The 22,541-nt window shown below is 51.2% G+C and overlaps 2 protein-coding genes across 4 annotated transcripts in view; both read left to right on the top strand.

Annotated features, from left to right (window-relative positions):
* Kcnj12 (potassium inwardly rectifying channel subfamily J member 12) overlaps window positions 1-6,584 on the top strand; it is a 43,067-nt gene extending 36,483 nt beyond the window's left edge. The window contains exons 1-2 of one of the 2 annotated variants that reach the window (XM_052757269.1): window positions 151-415; window positions 2,538-6,584. In XM_052757269.1, the coding sequence (XP_052613229.1) occupies window positions 166-415; window positions 2,538-3,880 (1,593 nt within the window). In that variant the 5' untranslated portion in view covers window positions 151-165 and the 3' untranslated portion in view covers window positions 3,881-6,584. Of the gene's footprint in view, window positions 1-150; window positions 416-2,537 lie in introns of those variants that run through there. The other variant, XM_052757268.1, reaches the window with a different exon arrangement.
* Window positions 1-22,541, top strand: part of Tnfrsf13b (TNF receptor superfamily member 13B) — a 125,327-nt gene that overhangs the window by 36,465 nt on the left and 66,321 nt on the right. The gene's annotated exons all lie outside the window — the stretch shown is intronic.

Raw genomic sequence — 22,541 nt, 5'->3', positions numbered from 1 at the left:
TCCAGGAGTGGCTGCAGCACTCTCAGCCACTACGTGGGGGTTGGCCAGATGTAAGGCTGCCTTCCTGGAGCAGGCTTCTGGATGGGGCTCCCCTCCCAGTCGTTGATTCCTGTGATTCTGTTCCCTGCAGGCCGGCTGCTGCTCATAGTGGGAGCCAGAGCCACCATGACCCGCTGGACGTCCCTCAAGGCCTCTAGGCCACACAAGCCTGGCTCCTGGGATCTGGCAGCCTCTCCCCGGCGTCTGAGTACCCCAACCTTGGCTACCTTCCCCTGGAAGGCTCAGAAATCTGGGACTGAGCTGTCTTCTCAGAATGGTCCCCGGGTTCCCCAGCCCCGCCAACTCTCTGCCTCCTGGCCCAGACAGAAACAGCATCCACCATTACAGCCCCGAGCCTCAGCTACACAGACCCATGGTGAGGTGGCCGACTGAAACAGCTGTAGGGGAGGATGTCAGAGTGAGGACTGGTGGCCCTATAGAGCCTAAGGTCACGTGGTAGGAAACTGTGCGTTAGACACGAGGTTTGGATCTCAGCTCTCCTGGTTGATGCCCGTATGTCTTGGTTAGGAGTTCTTTCACCTCTTTGAAACCCTCTATGGCTGTTAAAGCATGACTTGAGGGTCTTGGATATGTTTCGCCCCATGCCCAGTAGGCTTTCTGTGGTTCTCAGGCTTCATGGCTGTGTCTTGTGTCTGCCAGGCTTCAGGACTCAGCAGCACTGTGGCTTATGGCGTAGACCCTGGGAGTGCCTCCTGATCTGGCCCCTCTAATGCTCTCCACCCAATCCTCTATGTTGGTAGCAGAGTCTGCAGGCCGTGTCCTTCTGAGCCTCTGATGTAGATGTGGCCAGGGGTTGTGCTGTCTGGATGAGGTCGAATTCCAGCATTTCTACCTCTGCCTACAGGCACTGGGCAAGTGTCTTCCTGTTCTAAGCCTCCTTGTCTGAAAAATGGGTAGATCCACCCTCAAGGGTCTAAGGGTGGGAAGCTCTGATAGCATCTAGCCTGCCCTAGCTGTCCAGCTCCCTGGGATCTTCTTCTGGGATCTCTGTCTTCCTAGAGACGTCAGGTGATTGAGGGCTCCAAAGCTTTGTTGGGCTCTAAACTGTGGTGTGATTGGGTAGGTCTTGGGTGCATGGTATCCCTGTGATGGGGAGATACAGCATGTCCGCTCATCAATGTTCTGCTAAACCAGAGGACACCCACTTTCTGCCATGCCCAGCTGAGACAGGCTGGAGTCTCCAGGGGCAGGCAGTGCTGTGACCCCTGGCTTACTTAACCTGGTACTGGCCCTTGTGGATCAATGGGAGGTGTGCAAAGCCTGAGCCTGAGAAATGGGTTTGCTTTGATGGCTATGGTGCCATTCTTCGGGCCTTCTCTGGGAGGAGTGTGTGCTGGCTGGCTTGGAGACACAGAATTCCCTACAGGAGGCCAAAGCTGGCCATGGAAGCAAGTAACACTTGTGATGTCTGTGCACCTGTAGTCCTCAGCAGAGATGTGGGAAGTTGCCTGTTCTGAAGTTAGGGCAACTCAATCTGGATGTCTACTCCTTATGCATATGACCCCATGACAGAAAAGTCATGGATGTAGCTTATGAGTGCTTAGTGGATGCTGAGGACTTCACGAAGATGGGCGAGTGAACATGGGATGTCAGACATGATGAGGCCTGGGCCTTGGCAGACCTGTTCTAGACCTGGGGTAAGACAGTGAGGGATATACATGGCCTGCTGTGAGGGAGCTGATGGTCTTGGTGGGAAAAACAGGCCAGTGTCACAGCTATTATGACTGTTGCTATTGATATTCTACATGAGGGACTGTGCTGGGGTGTGCAATGTGTGGGTCAGAACCATGTGGGCATTACTTCTAGGGCATGAGAAGGCCGGTCATGACAGCATGGGAGCAGTCTGATGTACAGCTGCACTGCTGTGTATGTGTGTGTGTGTGGGATGTTTGTGTGTCGGAGGGGGAGCTTAGGGGAGCATGGTGGGGAGTGTGTGTGTGTGAGTTGGGGGCATGGGGGGGGATAGCATACACACGCACATGTGTGTATGGGCGGGATATGTGTTTGTGTTCAACTGGGCAACAAGGCCGTGGGACTGCCTGTACAGGCTTTGTAGCTCCCAGGGTTTGCTGGCTGTGAGTAGAGGAAGGATGGGATTCATCTTGGTGCCTTTCAGGCTCCTGGTGCTCACCATGGGAACTGGGATGAAGTGAGGTTGGTGAGGTGGCCCCTGCCTTGGTCCAGGCTGGAGGTGACCAGGACTTGGGTTATGAGAGTGGGAGAAATTTAAATATATTTGGAAACAGAGCCCTTGGTATAGGGGTAAAAAGAGATGCGAGGAAGCCAAGGCTTCTGGCGGGAGCTGCTGGGAGCCCGGGAAGGCTGTTTTCCAAGCTGAGAAGGTAGACTGAGAGGCAGGCTTTAAGTGGGAGGGAAGACAGGGGATCTGTGGAGACTAAATGGGGGCTGTGTCTGCCAGTTACTGTCATGGGCCCTGGCTGCCTGCCCAGACAGACCTACTGTCCTCTCTTTTGCAGAAGTGCCCCTGCCCGGAGTCAGCCTGGGGGCAGGCCAGGGTCCCCCAGACCCCGGGATGACCGCAGCCAGCCGGGCCAACCCCTACAGCATCGTATCATCAGAGGAGGACGGGCTGCACCTGGTTACCATGTCAGGCGCCAACGGTTTTGGCAATGGCAAGGTGCATACACGGCGCCGGTGCCGCAACCGCTTTGTCAAGAAGAACGGCCAATGCAACATTGAATTTGCCAACATGGATGAGAAGTCCCAGCGCTACCTGGCTGACATGTTTACCACGTGTGTGGATATCCGCTGGCGCTACATGCTGCTCATCTTCTCTCTGGCCTTCCTTGCCTCCTGGTTGCTGTTTGGCATTATCTTCTGGGTCATTGCTGTCGCCCACGGAGACCTGGAGCCCACCGAGGGCCGTGGCCGTACACCCTGTGTGCTGCAGGTCCACGGCTTTATGGCAGCCTTTCTTTTCTCCATTGAGACGCAGACCACCATTGGCTACGGGCTCCGCTGTGTGACTGAGGAGTGCCCGGTGGCTGTCTTCATGGTGGTGGCACAGTCCATTGTAGGCTGTATCATTGACTCCTTCATGATTGGTGCCATCATGGCCAAGATGGCACGGCCCAAGAAGCGGGCTCAGACTCTGCTTTTCAGCCATAATGCTGTGGTGGCTCTGCGGGATGGGAAGCTCTGTCTGATGTGGCGTGTGGGCAACCTTCGCAAGAGCCACATTGTGGAGGCCCATGTGCGGGCCCAGCTCATCAAGCCCAGGGTCACAGAGGAGGGTGAGTACATCCCACTAGACCAGATTGACATTGATGTGGGCTTTGACAAGGGCCTGGACCGCATCTTCCTGGTGTCACCCATCACCATCTTGCACGAGATTGATGAGGCCAGCCCACTGTTCGGCATTAGCCGTCAGGACCTCGAGACAGATGACTTTGAGATTGTGGTCATCCTAGAAGGCATGGTGGAGGCCACAGCCATGACCACACAGGCTCGCAGTTCCTACCTGGCTAACGAGATCCTGTGGGGCCACCGCTTTGAGCCAGTGCTCTTCGAGGAGAAGAACCAGTACAAGATTGACTACTCGCACTTCCACAAGACCTATGAGGTGCCCTCTACGCCCCGCTGCAGCGCTAAGGACCTGGTGGAGAACAAGTTCCTCCTGCCCAGTGCCAACTCTTTCTGCTATGAGAATGAGCTGGCCTTCCTGAGCCGAGATGAGGAGGACGAGGTGGTTACAGACCGGGATGGCCGCAGCCCTCAGCCGGAGCATGACTTTGACAGACTGCAGGCCAGCAGTGGTGCCCTTGAGCAGCGGCCCTACAGGCGGGAGTCAGAGATTTGAGTGCTCTTGACTTTGGTGCAGCACCATCCTGACCACGATAGGTCCCATGTCCCTTGGGGGCCTGGGTTGGAGCAGAGCAAGCCAAATGCCTCGGGTCACAGACTCAGTAGCATCTTAGTCTTCTCATGTTTTTTCGCAATAGCTTGGGGAGGTTGGAGGGAGAGAGGGTGACCAGAATGAACAGCCCATGGCCTCAGATGTACACGCATGGGCAAGGGGGTGACCTCTTGGGGTAAGGTGAACCACAGGAATGGGGGACTCTGCTGGAGGCCTCGGAAGCAGCTCAGGAGAGGTCCCAGCCCTGTGGGGAAAGCAGTGTATGCACACTTCATTGGTTTCTAACTTGGATGAGACTGTTTACAAACACAACAACAACAACAACAAACACAAGAAAACACTAACATGTGGTTGAATTTTTAAAATTCGTGGTGTGGGGACAGTTAGAATTCTACTCAGTGCTGCCAGGCAAAGCAGCTGGATGGGGTGCCCCGAAGGTTCTGGGAGGTCTGGTGTCTCCCTCACGTGTGCCAGGGCCCTGCAAGTTGTCATGCTTAAGGATGAATCAGGCTTGTGACCATGTTGATGATCCTAATAAAGTGTCTGGATGTCTCTGGGGGTGGGGGCCACTAGGATGAGTCTGGCTTGATCTTTTGTGATTGACTTTGCACCTCAGCTGCATCAGGGCTGGCTTTAGGACCCAGGGGAGGCCCCCTTCCGTGCTCCCCTGTGCTCTGCTCCCTCTCTGTCCCAGGTCTCCACCCCTTGCAGTGAGGGGCAGTAGGAAACACCAGAGTGGGTGCTTCTTAGGAAAGGACACTCAGGAAATTAGCATGGGGTCCGGTTCCCACATTCCCAGGAAGTGGGTCAGCCCACACCTGCTGGATTCACAGCTCGAGTTGTGCCTTAGACACTCTGGTTGTCTGGCTTCAGTCATTTTTGGTTTATCAGACTTGTCTAATCCTTCCCTGCTGCCCCTAACTCCACTCCTGAAGCCCCCACAAGCCCCTCCCAGGATGCAGAGGCTGTGCTACACCTGTCTCACGGTTCCCATGTCCCTACCTCCTTTTCTCCCACACTCCTGGGGCGGAATGAGGTAGCCCAGCCGGCCCCAGCCAGTTATCTGCTGCCGGAAAGAGAGGAACACCCCCCTCCCTCCCCCAGCCTCCACCTGACCCCGGCCACCATAGAGATGACCAGAGAAATGTCATGAAACAAAGAATTTCTGTTTAGCTTTTAGGGGCCTGTGATGGAGCTGCTCCTCCTCCCCTAGGTCCCAAGCCATGGAGTCTTCCCGATAGTGCCCAGTCAGGGAGACCTGAGGTGGCCTTGCTTCCAGACATCGAGCTTAAGATTTCATGCTAATTTCTAGGCTGGAAGATTCTGCCTAGATTGCCGCAGAGGCCTCGGCTCCTTTGTGTTCTTAGCCTGGCCTCTGCCCTCAAATCTCACTGACTTTTCTAGCCTTGGCCCTAAGGCCTGAGGGTGCGTTCAGCATGGGGGTGCTTGGCTCTCACCCACCTCTGTCCAATTGGTCAGGCTGAAGGTTGGGGAGGGAAGAAGGGCAGGTCCTGGCCACTGGCTACCACTGTGGGAGCCGAGGCACCTTTTGCTATTCCTGAGTAGATGGGCCTGCATCCAGAGTAGGGTCTGAGGGGCTCCTGGTCCCACAAGGCCTGCTCCTAGCTCATTTCAGTGGCCTGAAGCATTCATCATTCTGGCCCATCCTCCTCCCAGGTCCAGGCCTGCCAGAATGGTCCAGTCCCTGGGCCCTGCTGGAGAGCAGCTCAAGCTGCCTTTCATCTCTGCCAAAGGCAGGCAGATGCTGCATTTTCCAATTCTCCTGCCCTCTTTTTTCTCTTTCCCTGTATTTATTTATTGCTTGTGCTAAAGACCAAACTAGCCACTCCCTTCAGTGCACCTAGTGGGGGAGGCCACTGAGAGGGGAGCCATGTGCCTGTGCCGAGCAGGAAAGCTTGGCCCCTGGGGAGTGCATGAGGAGGGAAGCCAGGGTGTGTGTGCATGCATGTACAGATGTGCTCACATGATTGTCTCCTTGTGTGTGAGTCTTGGTATACAGATATATGGTATACACGGGTGTTTGTATACAGGTAGTCTGTGTGTGTCTGCCCACAGGTATGTGTGTGCTTGTTTTTTTATTGGGGTGAGGTGGGTTTGGTGCTCACTCACCTGAACGACTCAGGTTGGGTGCTGGCCACAGACATAACCACAATCCGACGTGAGTCCCTGCCCTGCCCTGGATCTGCAGGCTGTACACAGTGTGTGCAATCGTTTGAGGAGTCTGATGGTAAGCCTCTGCACCAGGTCCTGATGGAGGCCCTGGGTGCATCTGTGCATGTGAACCTGTGTGAGTGCGTGGAGGTCCCACGGTGCGTGTCTGTGAATGTCAGTGGGGTGGGTGCTGTGTGCAGCATGTGAGAGCTGCACAGGATGAAGCGGCTGCCCTGAGCCCATGCTGGTGCTGTGCCACCTGGTCCTTGCCAGCTGAGGGCCTGGGGGCAGAAGGACATACCATAGGGAGGCCCCTGTATGGGTGTCTGCCCTGTGTGAGGTCACAGAATGTTAAATCTATTTTAAATGGTGAAACCGGAGAATTTTCATGTTATTTTCAATACATGGTGGTATCTAAAGATGTAGGCAATGAGACTAGACCACATTAAATGCATTTTGATCTCTTTGAATGCTACTGTGTTGAGATGTGTGTCTCATTGTCCTCTGCCTGCCTCTGCCACATGCCAAGCCTTCACACATCTTCTGGCCCCTGCAGGCTGGACCATAGCACTCCCTGGGGCGGGAGCTCGTCTTCAGGGACAGAGTAGGACATGGCAGCAATGTTGCTGAGAAGAGACAGCGTGGCCTCCTCTCAGACCCCAGGATAGGATCCCCTCCACACACTGCCTCTGCCTCATTCTGTGGCTCTTACTGCCCTGCCCTCCATCCCTACAGGTGTGTCCAGAACCCTCCCAGAGCTCCTTTGGATAGAGGAAGCCTGGCCCTGAGATGGGCAACCACCCTGTTTCCTCTGCAGGAAGGGAGAGGGGGTGGGGACTAAAAGGAGCCCTTCCCCATCACAAGTGAGGCCTGGGAGCTGAGAGCAGAGTGCAGACAAACGCTGTTGGTGGGACCCCTGACGGTTTGTTTTCTGGAAAGTGCCAAGGGCTCAGACTCTGGGATCTCCATGGCCAAAGCCTGTGCCGAGGGGATCCTTTCTTTTGCCCAAACTGCTTCCATGAGTGGCTAGATCTCTAACCCCCTGCCCCAGTGCAGACCCAGGGGCTCTTCATCCTGCAGGTGTAGTTGGTACCAGGTGAGCAGAGAAGCGATGCATTCTCTAGCCCCTGGTTCAGTGGTCACGGGGAGGGAATTCCAGCAGCGTTTCCCTATGGTGCAGTCTGCAGGAGTGGGGTGGAGGGCAGGGCTCTAGAGCTGTTGGCTTGGTCTGGTAAGGCACATAGCCCTGGAGCTCTGCTAGGACTCTTCCACCAGGATCTAAGCCAGCTGGGGCCAGAGTTTGTGACCTCAGTCTCTACACAAGCAGTACTGACCAGCAAGTCTAGGCCCTGCCTGTGGGTATGCTTCACAATTGGTCCTGGCTGCTACATACCACTTGAATTTTGTGTCCTCTGAGTTTGCAGTTTCTTGGCATCCTCTCTCCTGGCTGTGCCGACATCCTGGAGGGCCTTAGGTCAGATTTCAGGCCACTTGACTGCCAGGGCACTCATGTACCTTCAGTCTCACTGTCGGTTAAGAAGGCACTGCTAATGGCCAGCTTGCGGACATACTAAAAGAGTGGGAGGTGGGAAGAAACATTGCTTCACATTAAGGGCTTTGGTTTATGCTGGGGCTCTGGGCCCTATGCTCAGAGCAGGTAGGTACAACAGTTGTACCCAAATGGTGTGGTCAAGGGACAACTCACTTTCCTGCCCTATCAGGGATGAAATGGGTCACCTTGGGATTTGTATTCAGACAAGTGGGACTGCAGTAGCTGGCACTTGGTCATGAGTGGGGACAGAGTACCTACCAAATTCAAGTGTAGTGTCTGGAAGTCTCTGTTGATACCAGCCATGCTCTGGCAGGCCAAGCAAGAAGCATCATTTCTCTGAGTTAGAGGAAGTTTGTCAAGAGGATTAGGACTTGACCAAGGTCATTGGCGGGCTGTTATTTTGAGATGGGATCCAGCTAAGCCTCAAGCCCAAGCTGTCTTCATGTTGGGTCAATCAGCCCAGACACTCCACACTTGGTCTGCTGGCAGCCAGGGAAGTAAAGTCTGTCATCCGATGAACAGCCTGGTGAGTAGTCTGCCCTAAGTCACCTGTCTTCTCTGGTGGAGGCCTCTGGGACTTGAGGGATCTGTGCATGGGTGCTTCCTCGACAGGAGGGACCACGTCAGAGTCTCTCACTTATTCCTTAACAACAAGGGGCCTCTGAGAACACATCCCATTCCACTGCAATACACCCTCCACCCATCCCACCGTGGTCTCCTCCCAGCTTCCTGCCACACTGAATGTAAAGTCTCAATTGGTCCCCTCTGCCTTGTCCTGCATGGCCCCTGCTTCCTGTTCCCGTTCAGCTCTCCCTCCTTCTCCTGCCCATCTGCCCCAGACTTCTCACCTCTCTGTCGTTCATTAGACCTTTGCATGAACTGCTTCCTTTTCAGATTTCTTTTTAAAGCACTTCAAAATTACATTTATTTGTGTATGTGTGTGTGCTGTGCATGCACTTGCCATTGTGTGTGTGTTGAGGTCAAAGGACAGCTTGAGAGGTCTGTTCTCTCCTTCCATCATGACCGTTCACGAGATAAAGCCCAGGTTGTCAGGGTTGGTGGGCAGTGTCTTGGCTGGTACCTCTTTCTCATCTTGGCAAGTCAGTGAAGTTCCTCCTCTTTTTTCCCCAAGCAGTGATGATAGACAGCAGAGCCTCCCTCTCTAGCAGCCCTGTTCAGCCATCTTTCCCTGTGTTACTGGAGAGATTGGGGTTCCTGCCTTCAAGTTCTTAGACTAGAAACGGATTCAGAAGGAACTTGAGGATTATTTTAAGAACATTTGAGAGAATAGCAACAGGGTGTGCAAGGCCAGAAGCCTCCAGGAGAAGGGAGAAGGAGAAGAAGCCATGCTGTGTAAATGAGGGTCGCATGTTCAGTGGTAGAGATCAGGGAGCAGTCACATGGTGGATAATCAGATGCATGATGGGAACGAGGTTGGGGAAGAGCGCCCCAGAATGAGTGAGAAGGCCCAGAGTGTCAGAAAAAGCACACCCAGGCTTTGGCCATTATCTGAAAGAAAGAGAAAAGAAGGAAAAAGAAAAGGTACACTTTCCCGAACAACCCTCAAAAGTTGGTGGGCTCCATGGTGCTACAGGGTGGAAGCTCTGTGAGTTTGCACTAAGGGAGGGGTTTCTGGGAGGGACGAATACATGATCTCATCAAGGGGATCATTAGTCTTTCCCTTCTCTTAGGTGTCTCCAGGTGAATCAGATTTCCTGGGGTGGGGCTGGGTGGACTCCTGCCCAGGTGATTGACAAGCTCAGCTGGATTGACTCCTAAGGGAGAAAACCATAGTATATGATGTTTAGGGAGGCTTAGATTGCCAGGTCTCCACACTAGGCCGAGGCAGAATTTAGATTCTATTCTTCTGATCAGGAGGAAAGAGTTTCACCTTAATGGGCCTCAACAAAAACCAAATCTGTCCACCTTTTCATATGGCAATCTAAATCCTAAAAGGTGGCAAAGCTGATGTTCATCTTTCTAGAGTTCCCAGGGAAATGGGATGTGAGTCCTAAAGTAGACCAGGAGGTGGGGTTCATCCTCAATGGCCTCTGAGCATGTTAATCCCTATGATACCTGGGCTTGTTCACTGTCCTTCCTGGGGCTGTTAAGTTGGTCAGGGTGCAGATTGTTTGTCTCTTGGTCTTCCTGGGTCCCTGGGGCTAGGGGTGGGTACAGTACACCTCTACTGTATGTGAATGGATGGAGCATAGGGCTAGGGGTGGGTACAGTACGCCTCTACTGTATGTGAATGGATGGAGCATAGGGCTAGGGGTGGGTACAGTACGCCTCTACTGTATGTGAATGGATGGAGCATAGGGCTAGGGGTGGGTACAGTATGCCTCTACTGTATGTGAATGGATGGAGCATAGGTCTAGGGGTGGGTACAGTACACCTCTACTGTATGTGAATGGATGGAGCATAGGGCTAGGGGTGGGTATAGTACGCCTCTACTGTATGTGAATGGATGGAGCATAGGGCTAGGGGTGGGTACAGTATGCCTCTACTGTATGTGAATGGATGGATCATAGGGCTAGGGGTGGGTACAGTACGCCTCTACTGTATGTGAATGGATGGAGCATAGGTCTAGGGGTGGGTACAGTACACCTCTACTGTATGTGAATGGATGGAGCATAGGGCTAGGGGTGGGTACAGTACGCCTCTACTGTATGTGAATGGATGGAGCATAGGGCTAGGGGTGGGTACAGTATGCCTCTACTGTATGTGAATGGATGGATCATAGGGCTAGGGGTGGGTACAGTACACCTCTACTGTATGTGAATGGATGGAGCATGAGGTCTGCATGCTTCCCATCTACAGAGAGGGCTCTGCAGCCCCTCTTGTGACCCAGCCTGGACCAAGCTTGCCCACCAGCCACCTAGAGAAGGGAATGGCCTTGCCTGAGGCCAGAGGTGGCTGAAATCTGGAGCCAGAACCAGAGGGTAGGTTTGGGGTGGGATGGGTAGGCGTTGTGCTAGGTGGAGTTTGGATTTAGGAAGCCTCTGGACTCTTGATCTATTCTCTTCCTCAGGAAATGCAGAAGGGGCTCATTGTAGGCTGATGAGGACTCAGAAGCCCAGATTCTGGGCTCTGTCCTGTAGTCTACCTGCCACTCTGCCCATCGCTCTCTCTATACAAGTAGTGAAGAGTCCCGGTCATCCTTCCCACAAGTGTTTGTAAGCTGTCACGCTCTGTGAGGAAACCAGCCAGGTCCAGCTCCTGCTGTCCAGAGCATCCATTCATGGGATCTAGGAGATAGATGCTGAGTTAGCGTCCTGGTCCAGGTCCCCTAGCAGTGAGGATTCTGATTCAGGGAAAGAGGTACACAGTATTGGTAGGAAGGCACTAGGAGAGCAGTGTGTGGCCAGCAGCAGCCAGAGAAGTCCAGCTTGACAACTCCTCCCTAGAGTATGAAGATCACCAGGAACCATCCCACCTTCAAGGGCACTGGGGTTTGTAACCCTCATAGTCAGCCCTTGGCTATAGCTACCTCAAGAGTTCTGTTTCTGAGCATGGTGGTTCCTGTCCACTTAGGGTAGGTTTCCTGAGAAGGGCGGCTGGGGCGGGTGTTCTTAGTGCAGGGTATATGGGCAGAGCAGTGCAGTATAATGTGATGCAAGGTTAGGGTGTTGGGGCATAAACTGGGAGGCCTAGCTAGCTAGAGGAACCAAGATAGACCTCTCCAGGGAAGTGACACTTCCTCTGAGGGCTGAGGGCTGAGCTGCATGGGGGTGGGGGTTCCCAGGAGGATCTCTGGCACAACCCAGAGCCTATAGGAGAGAGTAAAAGGAAGCAGGATTGCTGGGCTGGGTTAGGGCAGGTGACCAGGGGCCCACAGGGCCCCAGGTGGATCCCGTGGATACCGCACAAGGTATCCCACAGGGCCCCATGCATATCACCCAGGTTCCTGAGGGCACTCCATGAGCCTCCATCAATACTATGTAGGACACAGGATGCCGAGGGTGAGGGTGCCATGCTGGGCCCAACCTTCATTCCCGGCACTCAGTCTCTTTCAGCTCTCCACATACCACGGTTGCTTTGACCTCTCTAGAATGCCGTTGCTCTTGAGAGCAGGAGCTTCTCTTCTCCCTATTCGTGGCTGTGCCTCAGCACTCAGAAAAGCAAACCTTTTACCTAGAAGGTGCCCGATAAGAGATATAAAAGAACCCCAGGAAGAAGAGGTGGTTTGTTGTTCCTAGCTGGGTGGGAGGGGAGCACCCGTGGTGGGGGCAGGGAGGATGAGACCCTTGGAGAGCCAAGAGGCTTTTGTGGAGCTGCCCCGGAGGTACAGGGGAGGGGAGCAGGCTGCATGGTAATCACTAGACCCAGTTTAGGAGCTCACTGCTGAATGCTTTAAAAATGTCCTGTGTCCTGTGTCATCCTTTTAGAATAACACTTTGAAGGACATTACGTCAAAAAGAGTACCCAGGCTTTCAAGGGAAACCCGCGTTACTGGAACACGGTTTCAGCATCTGATGAATCCATTTGTGGTGAGCTGCACCTCTTCACTAACTGTTGGCCAGTGGGGCCTGCCACACTGGCCTTTGCCTTCCTCAGCAAACACAGCCACTCTTCTGTAGCATCCCAAGAAGGCCCAGGGCATCGGTGTGCTCTCTGCTCTGTGGATGACAGAATTGTAGGTACCACTGCCGTCAGTGCCTCTGCCTGGTGCCCCAGGCCAGGGAGTGAGCTTCTCTCTACCTCAGTCTTCTTCTCTGTGAAATGGAGCTGATGATCAGAACATGAAGATCTCTCCAGTGACCTGTCCTGACTCAGAGATACTGCTGGTAACAGTGCCCAGCACCCTCAGGACTTCGTTAAGCACAGGCTCCAATGTCCCTGGCAGGGTGGCCTTGAGCTGGTGTTCAGTGAGTTTGAGGAGCAGAAAGAAGGCCAATTGAGCTGAACTACTGAGAGCCAGCAACAAGGCCCAGACAGGAGGCAGTAGACAAGGGCTGGCGCTGGGATTTTAAGGAGCTGGGTCCATGGGTCCTGAGGGGTCTGGCTGCCTGCCGAATGGCGTGAGAGCCAGTGGATGAGGACTAGGCTTGGCCAGAATGATGGCATCTGATGGACATTTTAAGGCATTCAAAAATGGCACAGCCACCTTGGAAGTCAATTTGACAGCCCCCTCCCCTTCCCTCCCTTCCCCCCTTCTCTCTCCCATTCTTTTTTCTCTCCTCCCTTCCCTTCCCTTTCTGGGGTGCAACCCACAGCCTGCTCGTATTAAACACATGCCCTATCACTGAACCACACCCACATCTGGCTTGACCTACCTTCCTTCCTTCCTTCCTTCCTTCCTTCCTTTCTTCTGCTTTTTTCTATATCATTTTGTTTCTTTGTTTGCCTATAGTTGAACTACTTTACTGTCCAATAATAATTCCATCTTAAAATTAACACTAGACTTACATATATGAACATTTTGCTCAAAAAGAAATCCTGAGGTATAAAAATTTCAATTTCAATGTTATAACAAAAATCTTCACAAATTAAATTTAAGGCTGGATGTGGTAACACGTGGCCGTAATCCAGTCAGTCAAGAGGATGAAGGAAGATGGGGATAACAGCAGCCAGGGCAGCAGTGTGAGTTCAAAGACTATACGTTACCCATCAGCACTTCGTTTCTTAGCAAAGTTTTTTTTTTTTTTCTTTTTAATTCTCCATGATCGAGCAAATGTCCTTGCCCAAGGAGAATTCTAAATTGGCTGCGGTTTCTCCGTGACTGATTATATTTACAAACAATCACCCATGGGTATGTACCCTCAAGAGAAAGATAACATGAAGAATTTATAAATGTAGACACACGACACAAATATTGAAAGCACACTGCCACTGTGCCACATCCTGAGCCCGATTTATTTTTAAACTTCAAGTGAGCTCCCACTGCCGTAAGTGATTTGAGGCCTGCTGATGTGGGTCTGTGGGATTTCTTGGTGGATCTTGGCACAGAGTTGGGAGAGCGATGGCCGTCTGTTTTACTACAGTGTGCTCCGCAGCCTGACGACCGTTATTGGCTTTTGGTGCCGTGTCAGGCTCAGCTGGGAGGGGGGGGGCTCGTAGGGTTCTGCCCTGATGTGGGTTTGGATGTCACATAAGGCACACTTCAAGTAGAATGCTTGCCCCCCCCCCCCCCCCGCTTTTTTTAATGTGACGTCTTGTTGAGTTTCTCAGGCTAGCTCTTGACCTTGGGGGTCTTGTCAACCTCAGAGGCTCTACACTGAAGCTTCTGCTGCACTCCATGGTTCAAATCCACGCTCCTACCTGAAGACCACCTCAGGTTTGCCTGTGCGGTGCTCCAAGAGCACCAGGCTGCTGTAGGTGTCCAGCATCACATCCTTGCAGAGGTTCCTCTGAGGTCCTGCCACTCTTGACAGGTGATGTCCACGGCTGTGTCCTCAGATGATGCTGACCCCATTTCCAGCTTCAGGGGCATCCAGCATCACGACCTGACAGCAGCCGCGACAGAGCCTCCTGCTTGCTCAGGAGAGAACGAACGTGGCAAAAATGTCCCAAATCCAGCAGTTTCTTAATAAACCCAGACATGGGCTGACTTTTCAGATCGTCTCAGCCTTTCCATGAGCCGTGGCTACTGAAGAGAGACGACGCTATGCCCGTACACAAGCTTGAGCTGGTGTTTAGGGTAGCTCTGTTTTGACTAGGAGGCACCGTGAGCCCCTCAGCTGATGAGCAGGCACAGGGGATACTAACAATGACCCTTACACGTCTGTGACCCGAAGTGGCGTCTCTGGTTCTAGAAACCAAATATACAAAAGACAGATTTACAAGAGAAAAGCATCAGCGTTTTAAATTCATTTGGATAATTCCGTAGAGCTAGGGATGGACCCCAGGCTGACTAAGATACCCCCTGTCTAGACAGACAGTGATGGATTATCTAAAATGATGGAACTTGCACTGCGGGTGTGGATCAGTGGGTTCCAGGACAGCCGATCACCGGAGGCGTGTGGGCAGAGGCCGAGGAATGTTTCTATAGGCCCAACACAACCCCAGGGCCCAGACTTGGGACCTAAGATTGCTTCTCTCCCCTGGTAGGAGGAAGGCACCATCTTCCTCAAAGTTAAGGGAGTCTGCGGCCTGCGTATAGGGATAGGTAAGGCACAAGATCATCTTCCACAATTACAGCTTCTTGATGTTTTTTAGCATATCAGGTTGATGTATGTATTTTACACTGGCATGTCCCTAACTCCTTCCTGGCTAACTAGACCATGGCCCACTGCACGATGGGATCTTATTGAGTAACAATAAAAAATGGGCACAACGGGATGTTCTTGACACCATAAAGTGGAATGAAAGGAGCCAGACCCAATGGGTTTCCTGCTGTGTCCCATCATATGACCATCAGGTGACATTCGGAAGAATACAAAGCCCCAGGCTCAGGGCACAGGTGTAGGGAAGGGGCTGGGGTATGGAGGCTATGTTTGTGTGCAGGAGGAGGTGTGGAGGTGCAGGAGGTGTCTGTAGATGCTTTGAAGCTCACAAGACTGGGCGTATGCAAATTGCACCTGATTTTTTTAAAAGGGGAAAGAAAAAAAAGTAACCAATGGAACTGGCACATAGAGACACCAGGGTGTGGATTTCAGATGGGAGAGCAGGTGTGAGGGTGGAGACTAGAGAGACAAAGGTGTGGATGAGCTGAATGACCAGCGAGCAGTGTTAAAGGCCCCATTGAGATGCTGAGTGTAGTGACTTACGCTGGTAACATCAGAGCTTCGAAGGCTAAGGCAGGAGGATTTTCTGTGAGTTCCAGACCATCTGGACTACATAGTGAGGTCCTGTCTTTAAAAGAAGAAATAAATAAATAAATAAATAAATATAGAAAAAAGAAGAGATAAAAAGCACAGCGGGGGGGGGGGGGGGGGGTCAGTAAGGAGGCTGATGAGGAGCAGTGAACAGAGTGTGTGAGGGTCTGCCTGCCGCTCAATGGCAGGGAGCCAGTGGAGCATTTGGGGGAGGTAGTTTTGGGTCATAGCAGCTACCTGTCTGGAGCCTTCACCTCATGCCCGCCTTATACATACATCTACCAGTAGTATGAAAACCATAGCCCTTACCGTGTCTGGAGGCTGGGTAGGGTGGTGTTACGGTTGTAGGGGTGGTTATGAGTTAGGCCGAGACAGGTAAGGAGAGACAACTGGAAAGGACAGGTAGATATATGGATGTCCTTGAGAGAATAAAAACCATGTCCTGATGTTTTCCTCAGTGTTCTTGGGTCTGTGTTGTCTGATGCAGACTGATTTCCTCTTCAGAGCTGCAGTGTGTTCCTCATAGGGCTCCCTGGACCAAACACCTGTCTCTCCCTTTCCCTTCACCGGTCCCAGTCCCAGAGTGGACCCAGGAGGTCAGTGGGCAAGTATCCTCTACCCTCCAGAGCTAGACACACCATCCCCCTCAGGTGGTGTGTGTGCAAATCAAATCAGCAGTGTCTGGAGCTGGTCGTACTTGTTTGGAGTGGGAAGTGTGTGTGTGTAGCCGGGGTAGTGTCACATCTCACTGGGGAAGACCTACAAGTGTGTTCCCACAAAGATGAACAAAATGCTTCCCCCGGCCCCCAACAGTGACTCTTCTCTTTAAGACTCTGTTGATTTCTAAGTGTTGAACTTTGCCATGGAGAAAGACTGACACTCTTATCCCCGGCAGCTGTGGAAAAGCCCTTGGCTGAAATGCCATGGCTCTCTACACTATGCTACTGTGCAGGGACATTAACTAGTGAGGGGCTGGGCACCTGCCATTTACAAGAAGAAGCATTTAGAATAGACTCCTAGATCCCGAGCCCCATCCTTCTTGGATCACTCCCCTAGGGAGGTTACACAGTGCAGACGTCATGGGTGGGCCTGACTAGCGACAATGACGTCACCTGCACATTAACAGAGAGCAGCAGTGTCTCAGCAGAAAGGTCTCGAAAAGTCAGAGCTGGCAGGTGATGGTACGTTATCGTTCAAGGATGACAGATGACATCAGTTCAGAAGAGTACAGGGTAACTGGTCCTGAAGCTGTGCAATGTCATCCACACATGTGTGTTTCTGTGTGCACGTGTGTGTGTGTGTGTGTGCGTGTGTGTGTGTGTGTGTGTGCGTGTGTGTGTGTGTGTGTGTGTGTGTGTGTGTGTGTGTGTGTGTGTGTGTTCTTTTGCTTCTCCACTTGTGCATCTGTGTGTTTGTTTCTCTGGATGTTCATATGTCTGTGTTTTCCAGTTTGAAAGCTTCCTGGCCTCAGCAGGGGAAATCCTGGAGCCTACTGGGATCACACACCAAATGAAAGGCATGGGAAGGCTGACTTTGTTGGGTTGACTTATGTTTGGTGCACAGTGTTCTTGGCCTTCACAGAGCGTTCTCTGCAAGGGCTAGCAGATGAGGCCCTCTGTTTAGAAAATGGCGTGGCGGACAACTTTCCCAAGTGTCGTCATTATTGCACTCTACTGAGAATCTAAATTCTGGGCAAAGCTTTACAATTTCAATGGCCTTCAGTGACGTCTGATGTGGAGTCAGGATGTGGGTTCTTCGGCTGAGAGCCCACATCAGCTTTTCATACTCTTCCTTGCTTTATTTTTGCTTATTTTGTTTTTAAGGGGAAATGCGTGGAAATTCTACCCATCAGGGGTATAGTTGTTGGGCAGGAAAAATGGCCCAGTCAGTAAAGTGTTGGCCAAATAAGCATGCAGACCAGAGTTTGGATCCCCAGAGCCCATGTAAAAGCTGGGCATAGCAGCAGGCACCTGGAATTCCCATGCCGGGGAGTTGGAGACAGGATACCTGGGGCAGTTTAGATGAGTCAGTGAGCTCTGGGTTCACCAACAGACCCTCTCTCTAAAGAGGTGAGGGGAGATTGAGGAAGACTTCCAGTATTGACCTCTGACCTTGTATATGTGCACTTTCAACCCCCCAACTTGTTCTCTCTCTCACACACACACACACACACACACACACACACACACACACACACACACATATTATATATACCCCTAAATAAATAAATATTCCACTTGGAACCATCGGAACCAGTAGAGGGCAGAAACCCCCTAGTTGTCGGAATGTGTACAAGACTATGTACAGGTCACATTCTGGTGTCTTTGGTTCCTGGCACCTGGGCCAATAAACACACTTAAAGAGAACAGCTAAGTCTTCTACCTTGACCAGCATGCACAAGTCCAAATAGCTTTTCTGCAATAAGGTAGCAAAGGACACAGGATGGTTACTCAAGTTACAGTGGAAAAATACAAAAACCAACTTTGATTTCTGTAGAAGGACCCAATAAAAAATGGAATACTCTATCAGGATTGCCAGTTTTGTTCGCCTTTTCCTCCTTTGTATGCATTACCTGCTGGGGTAGAGTTCACAAAAATACATTTGCCGATCAAAGAGAAGGGAGTTGGAATGCAAGTGATGAAGCTGTCTCGACTAGTCACAACCATTGGCGACGTCACCAGCAACACGGCAACACGGCTCCTTCAACTGCTGGTGTCAATTCATTAACATCCAACATAGAAAATTGAAACTGCCATGAGTCGTGTGTGTGTGTGTGTGTGTGTGTGTGTGTGTGTGTGTGTGTGTGTGTGTCTGTGTGTGTCTGTGTGTGTGTAAACACAGCCCTGGTTTTTTAAGTATCTAAATTAAATGGGAATAGATTGGTACCAGAGGAGTCAGATCCACCATATTTTTTTTCCAAGCAAGAGAAAACACAAGGCACATTTATACTGAGATGAAGCAATACCTTTATTTCGTGTGCTGAAACTCTACTGAAGGCAAAGAGCTCAGGGAAAAAGAGATGGAATCAAAGCATTTGTGATGTGTAGATAACATGGTTCCTTGGGGTAGAACAGCCACTTTTTCTGTTGTTTTAATAAAACATAATCATGGTGTATAAAAATAATACAAAATCTCAATGCTAATGTCCTTTGGAATAGAATCATGCTCATTCATCCATGGGTAGATGACTGCCTTTACACAGCTATGGCAGAATTCAGTATTTGTGAGAGACCATATGGGCTGCAAACCCTAAAATATTTAATATCTCATTGTTTATAGAAAACATTTACATAGCCTTTGATGTGAGCTCCGAGAAGCAGCCAGCTTCATCTATTTTGTACACTGATGCATTCTGACTAATGTGGAAGGCACTTACTAAACTTATATGTAATTAATGAGTGGCCATCCATGGCTAAATGGTTAGATGGATGGATAGGGTGGGTGGATGGGATAGATGGATGTGTGGGTAGATGGGGTAGATGGATGTGTGGGTGGATGGGATAGATGGATGTGTGGGTGGGTGGATAGGATAGATGATGTGTGGGTGGGTGGATGAGATAGATGGATATGTGGGTGATGAGATAGATGGATATGTGGGTGGGTGGATGGGGATAGATATGTGGGTGGGTGGATTGGATAGATGGATGAGTGGGTGGATGGGATAGACGGATGTGTGGCTGGGTGAATGGGATAGATGGATGTGTGGGTGGATGAGACAGATGACATGTGTGTGTGGGTGGGTGGATGGGATAGATGGATGTGTGGGTGGGTGGGTGGATTAGATAGATGGATGAGTGGGTGGATGGGATAGATGGATGTGTGGCTGGGTGGATGGGATAGATGGATGTGTGGGTGGATGAGATAAATGATGTGTGTGTGTGGGGGTGGATGGGATAGATGGATGTGTGGCTGGGTGGATGGGATAGATGGATGTGTGGGTGGATGAGATAAATGATGTGTGTGTGTGGGGGTGGATGGGATAGATGGATGTGTGGCTGGGTGGATGGGATAGATGGATGTGTGGGTGATGAGATAGATGGATATGTGGGTGGGTGGATAGGGATAGATGGATATGTGGGTGGGTGGATAGGATAGATGTGTGGCTGGGTGGATAGGGATAGATAGATGTGTGGCTGGGTGGATGGGATAGATGGATGAGTGGGTGGATGGGATAGATGGATGTGTGGCTGGGTGGATGGATAGGCCAATGAGTACATGGATGAATGATCAATATGTGATGTTGGGACTGACCAGGAACTTTAAGTCTGGCAGCAGTCTCCATTCCTGTGGGAGTTTATTCAGCAAGTCCCAACCTCCTGCTAATAAAGGCTCATCGGACAGAAACTGGAGCTTTCATCAGGAGAGGCTGCTGGAGGAAGAATGGACTGGGGTTCTAATGATGGTGGCTGAATAATGGGCTGCAAGTCTACCATGGAGCAGAAGATGTGGGGACCAGAGGTCGTTGACAGATAAGGAGAGAGTGTGGGGGAGCAGAAGATAGTGACCGGGGATTGCCACTTGGAGGTCCTGAGTAAGAAGGACAGACGTTGAGGTCACAGACTCGGGTGCCAGACTGTCATTTCCCAGAACATCTAGATCGAAGGACTGTGTCTGAACCTGACTTCTGGCACTGTGTTTTCTGTTCTCGTCATCCAAATTATCACCTATATAACCAAGGACTTTTCCACCCAGCTTTTCCTGGGCTGGCCCATCAGAGCTTCAAGATGGAGGCTGAACTGTATCCTCCAAGTTCATGACCTCCTGTTATTGCAGAGTGTTAACTCAGTATTTGGAGTATTTAAAGAGATGATTAAGGTGAAGTGAGATCAGATGAGATTGGGACGATGACAGACAGAGGGATGACCATGGGATGACAGACAGAGGGATGACCAAGTGTAGACAGAAGAAGATGCCACAGATACCATCTGTAAGCTAATGAAATGCCATTTCCTGGAGGCCCAGCCGGGGTCCCTGGGGGGAAATTAATCATGTTCATATCACTTCCGGGATAGAGAGGAAAGATGTTCCCACTGGGAGAGACACCACTCTGTATTCCCTACTCATAATGTGTCCATGAATTAGCAGCTTTGATCTGCCGATGAACCTTGCCCCTCCCAGCACTGCGGACAGGGAGCCGCTGTCTGGGGGTGGGGATGGGGGTGGGGAAGGGGCAGCACAAATGGAATGTGCTGGTAGTGCCAGGCCCCAGGTTCTCAAAGAAGCCACCTGAGAGAAGGGGGTGGAGAGTTTCCTCTATTTGCAAAGAAAACAGAAGCCATGCTGCCATTTCTCGATTGCGACTTTCTCAGGATGGCCATATTGGCACTTGAGCATTGGCACGTGTCTGATAAGCGAAGAGGCCTCACCATCACCGTCAAGTAAGGTCAGAGAAGACGTGTTGTGGTCGGCTGTGGAACTGCTGCCCAAGTCTACGGGCCCTCCTCCCTGTGGGTGTCCCGCCGTGGAAAAGGGGCTTGGTGGGTGTGACCAAATGCTAATGGTCTTCGGAGGAGGGTGAGTGAGTTCCTGGGTCAGCCAACTACCCTCAAAGGTGTTTTTCTAAGATGGAGGCAGACAGAGAAGGAGGTGAGTGAAGTGAGGAAAGACAGCAGCCGCCAGCAGTGGAGAGAGCAAGGACCAAGTTCTACACAGTCTCTACGGAGAGACGTGCTTCTAACGTGTGGATTTCAGCCAACAGACTTTGGACTAAGGCCTCTGGTACTTAAGACAGGATGTTTGTGTGTGTGTGTTAAAAAAAAAAGATTATAAGTTGGGTAGGCGTGACTCTTGCCTATAATCTTATCACTTGAGGGCCTGCAACAGGAGGATTGCCATGAGTTCAAGGCTAGCATGGGCTACCTAGTGAGTTTCAGACCAGCCTGGGCTTCAGAGTAAGACCCAGGCTCTCTTTTTTTTAAACTAGCATACTTTCCTCCTGTAATATGATGGGTTTTACAACGGCAATTCCACTCAGGCACATGGTGTGCTGTACGCGCCCTCCCTGTCGTCCCGCTAGGCCCACATGGAAGAGAAGATACAACTAACTTGTCTTTTGGTTTCACTCACTATGATGTTGTCCAGTCCCCTTCTCTTTTCCTGAATGTTTTCTTTTTCTTTTGAAACAAACTCCACTGAAATAGACACTCCATTTTCTTTTCCCCACTTGCCTGTTGGTGGGGACGTCACTGTTTTCATAACTCAGCTGTCGTGAAGACCGTGGCAATAAGTAGCTTCCTCTGTGGCTGACTAGATTCCACCAGGCTTCCCAGTGTCCATCTCTCCCTACCCACCTCGCACCAGAGTTGTGACTACTCAAAGATATTCTGATGACCACCGTACTCACTTTTTATATTTTCTGTCTGTTTTAGGAGCTTTTAAAATATTACATGGCTTACCCTCTACTTCCATATTGTAAATATTCTCTCTCAGTTTCTTTCCACCTTTTATTTTGAGATAGAGTCTCAGCAAGTAGCCCAGGCTAGCCTTGAGCTCTCCACAACTCAGGTTGGCCTCAAATCCGTAGCCTCTTGCCTCAGCTTCCTAAGTAGCTGGGATCATAAATATGTGTCACTCTGGATGTGGTGAGACACTCTTTTAATCCCAACACTCGGGAAGCATAGGCAGGTGGATCTCCGTGAGTTAGAAGCCAGTCTGGTCTATATAGCCAGTTCTAGGGCAGCCAGAGCTACACAGTATGAACCTGCTAAAAACAAAACGAAACAAACAAAACAAGACAAAACAAACCAACAAAATCCCTGTGGCTCCAGGCCCTGTAGGATAGTTTATCTTAATTGCCATCTGGAATCAACTGAGAGGCGTGACCCTGGGCTTCCAGGAAAGATTACCTTGGGGAGCCTGGGGATCCTTCCATAGAGTGGACAGCATCTTCTGGCAGTGGTCCAGATCTGCAGAGGTCGGGAAAGCAATGGGGCCCGCTTATTGACCTTTCCTTCTTGCAAATGAAGCCATCTATCCTATTACTGATGCCTCCATCAACTTCTTTGGCCTTCCAAGGTGGACTGAAGAGCAGTGACTCTCTGGAATCCTCCAGGCCTTTACTGGTACTACTGAAGCATCCAGCCTTGGGACTGAGTATCTACTGGGCTCTCAGCCTCTCTAGCAT

This window comes from Peromyscus californicus, unplaced genomic scaffold (assembly GCF_007827085.1).
Source record: "Peromyscus californicus insignis strain IS unplaced genomic scaffold, ASM782708v3 Scaffold_3__1_contigs__length_106647218, whole genome shotgun sequence".
Classification (NCBI taxonomy): domain Eukaryota; kingdom Metazoa; phylum Chordata; class Mammalia; order Rodentia; family Cricetidae; genus Peromyscus; species Peromyscus californicus.
Note: the sequence above shows the minus strand (reverse complement) of the source record. Positions and strands in the feature narration are given on the sequence as shown.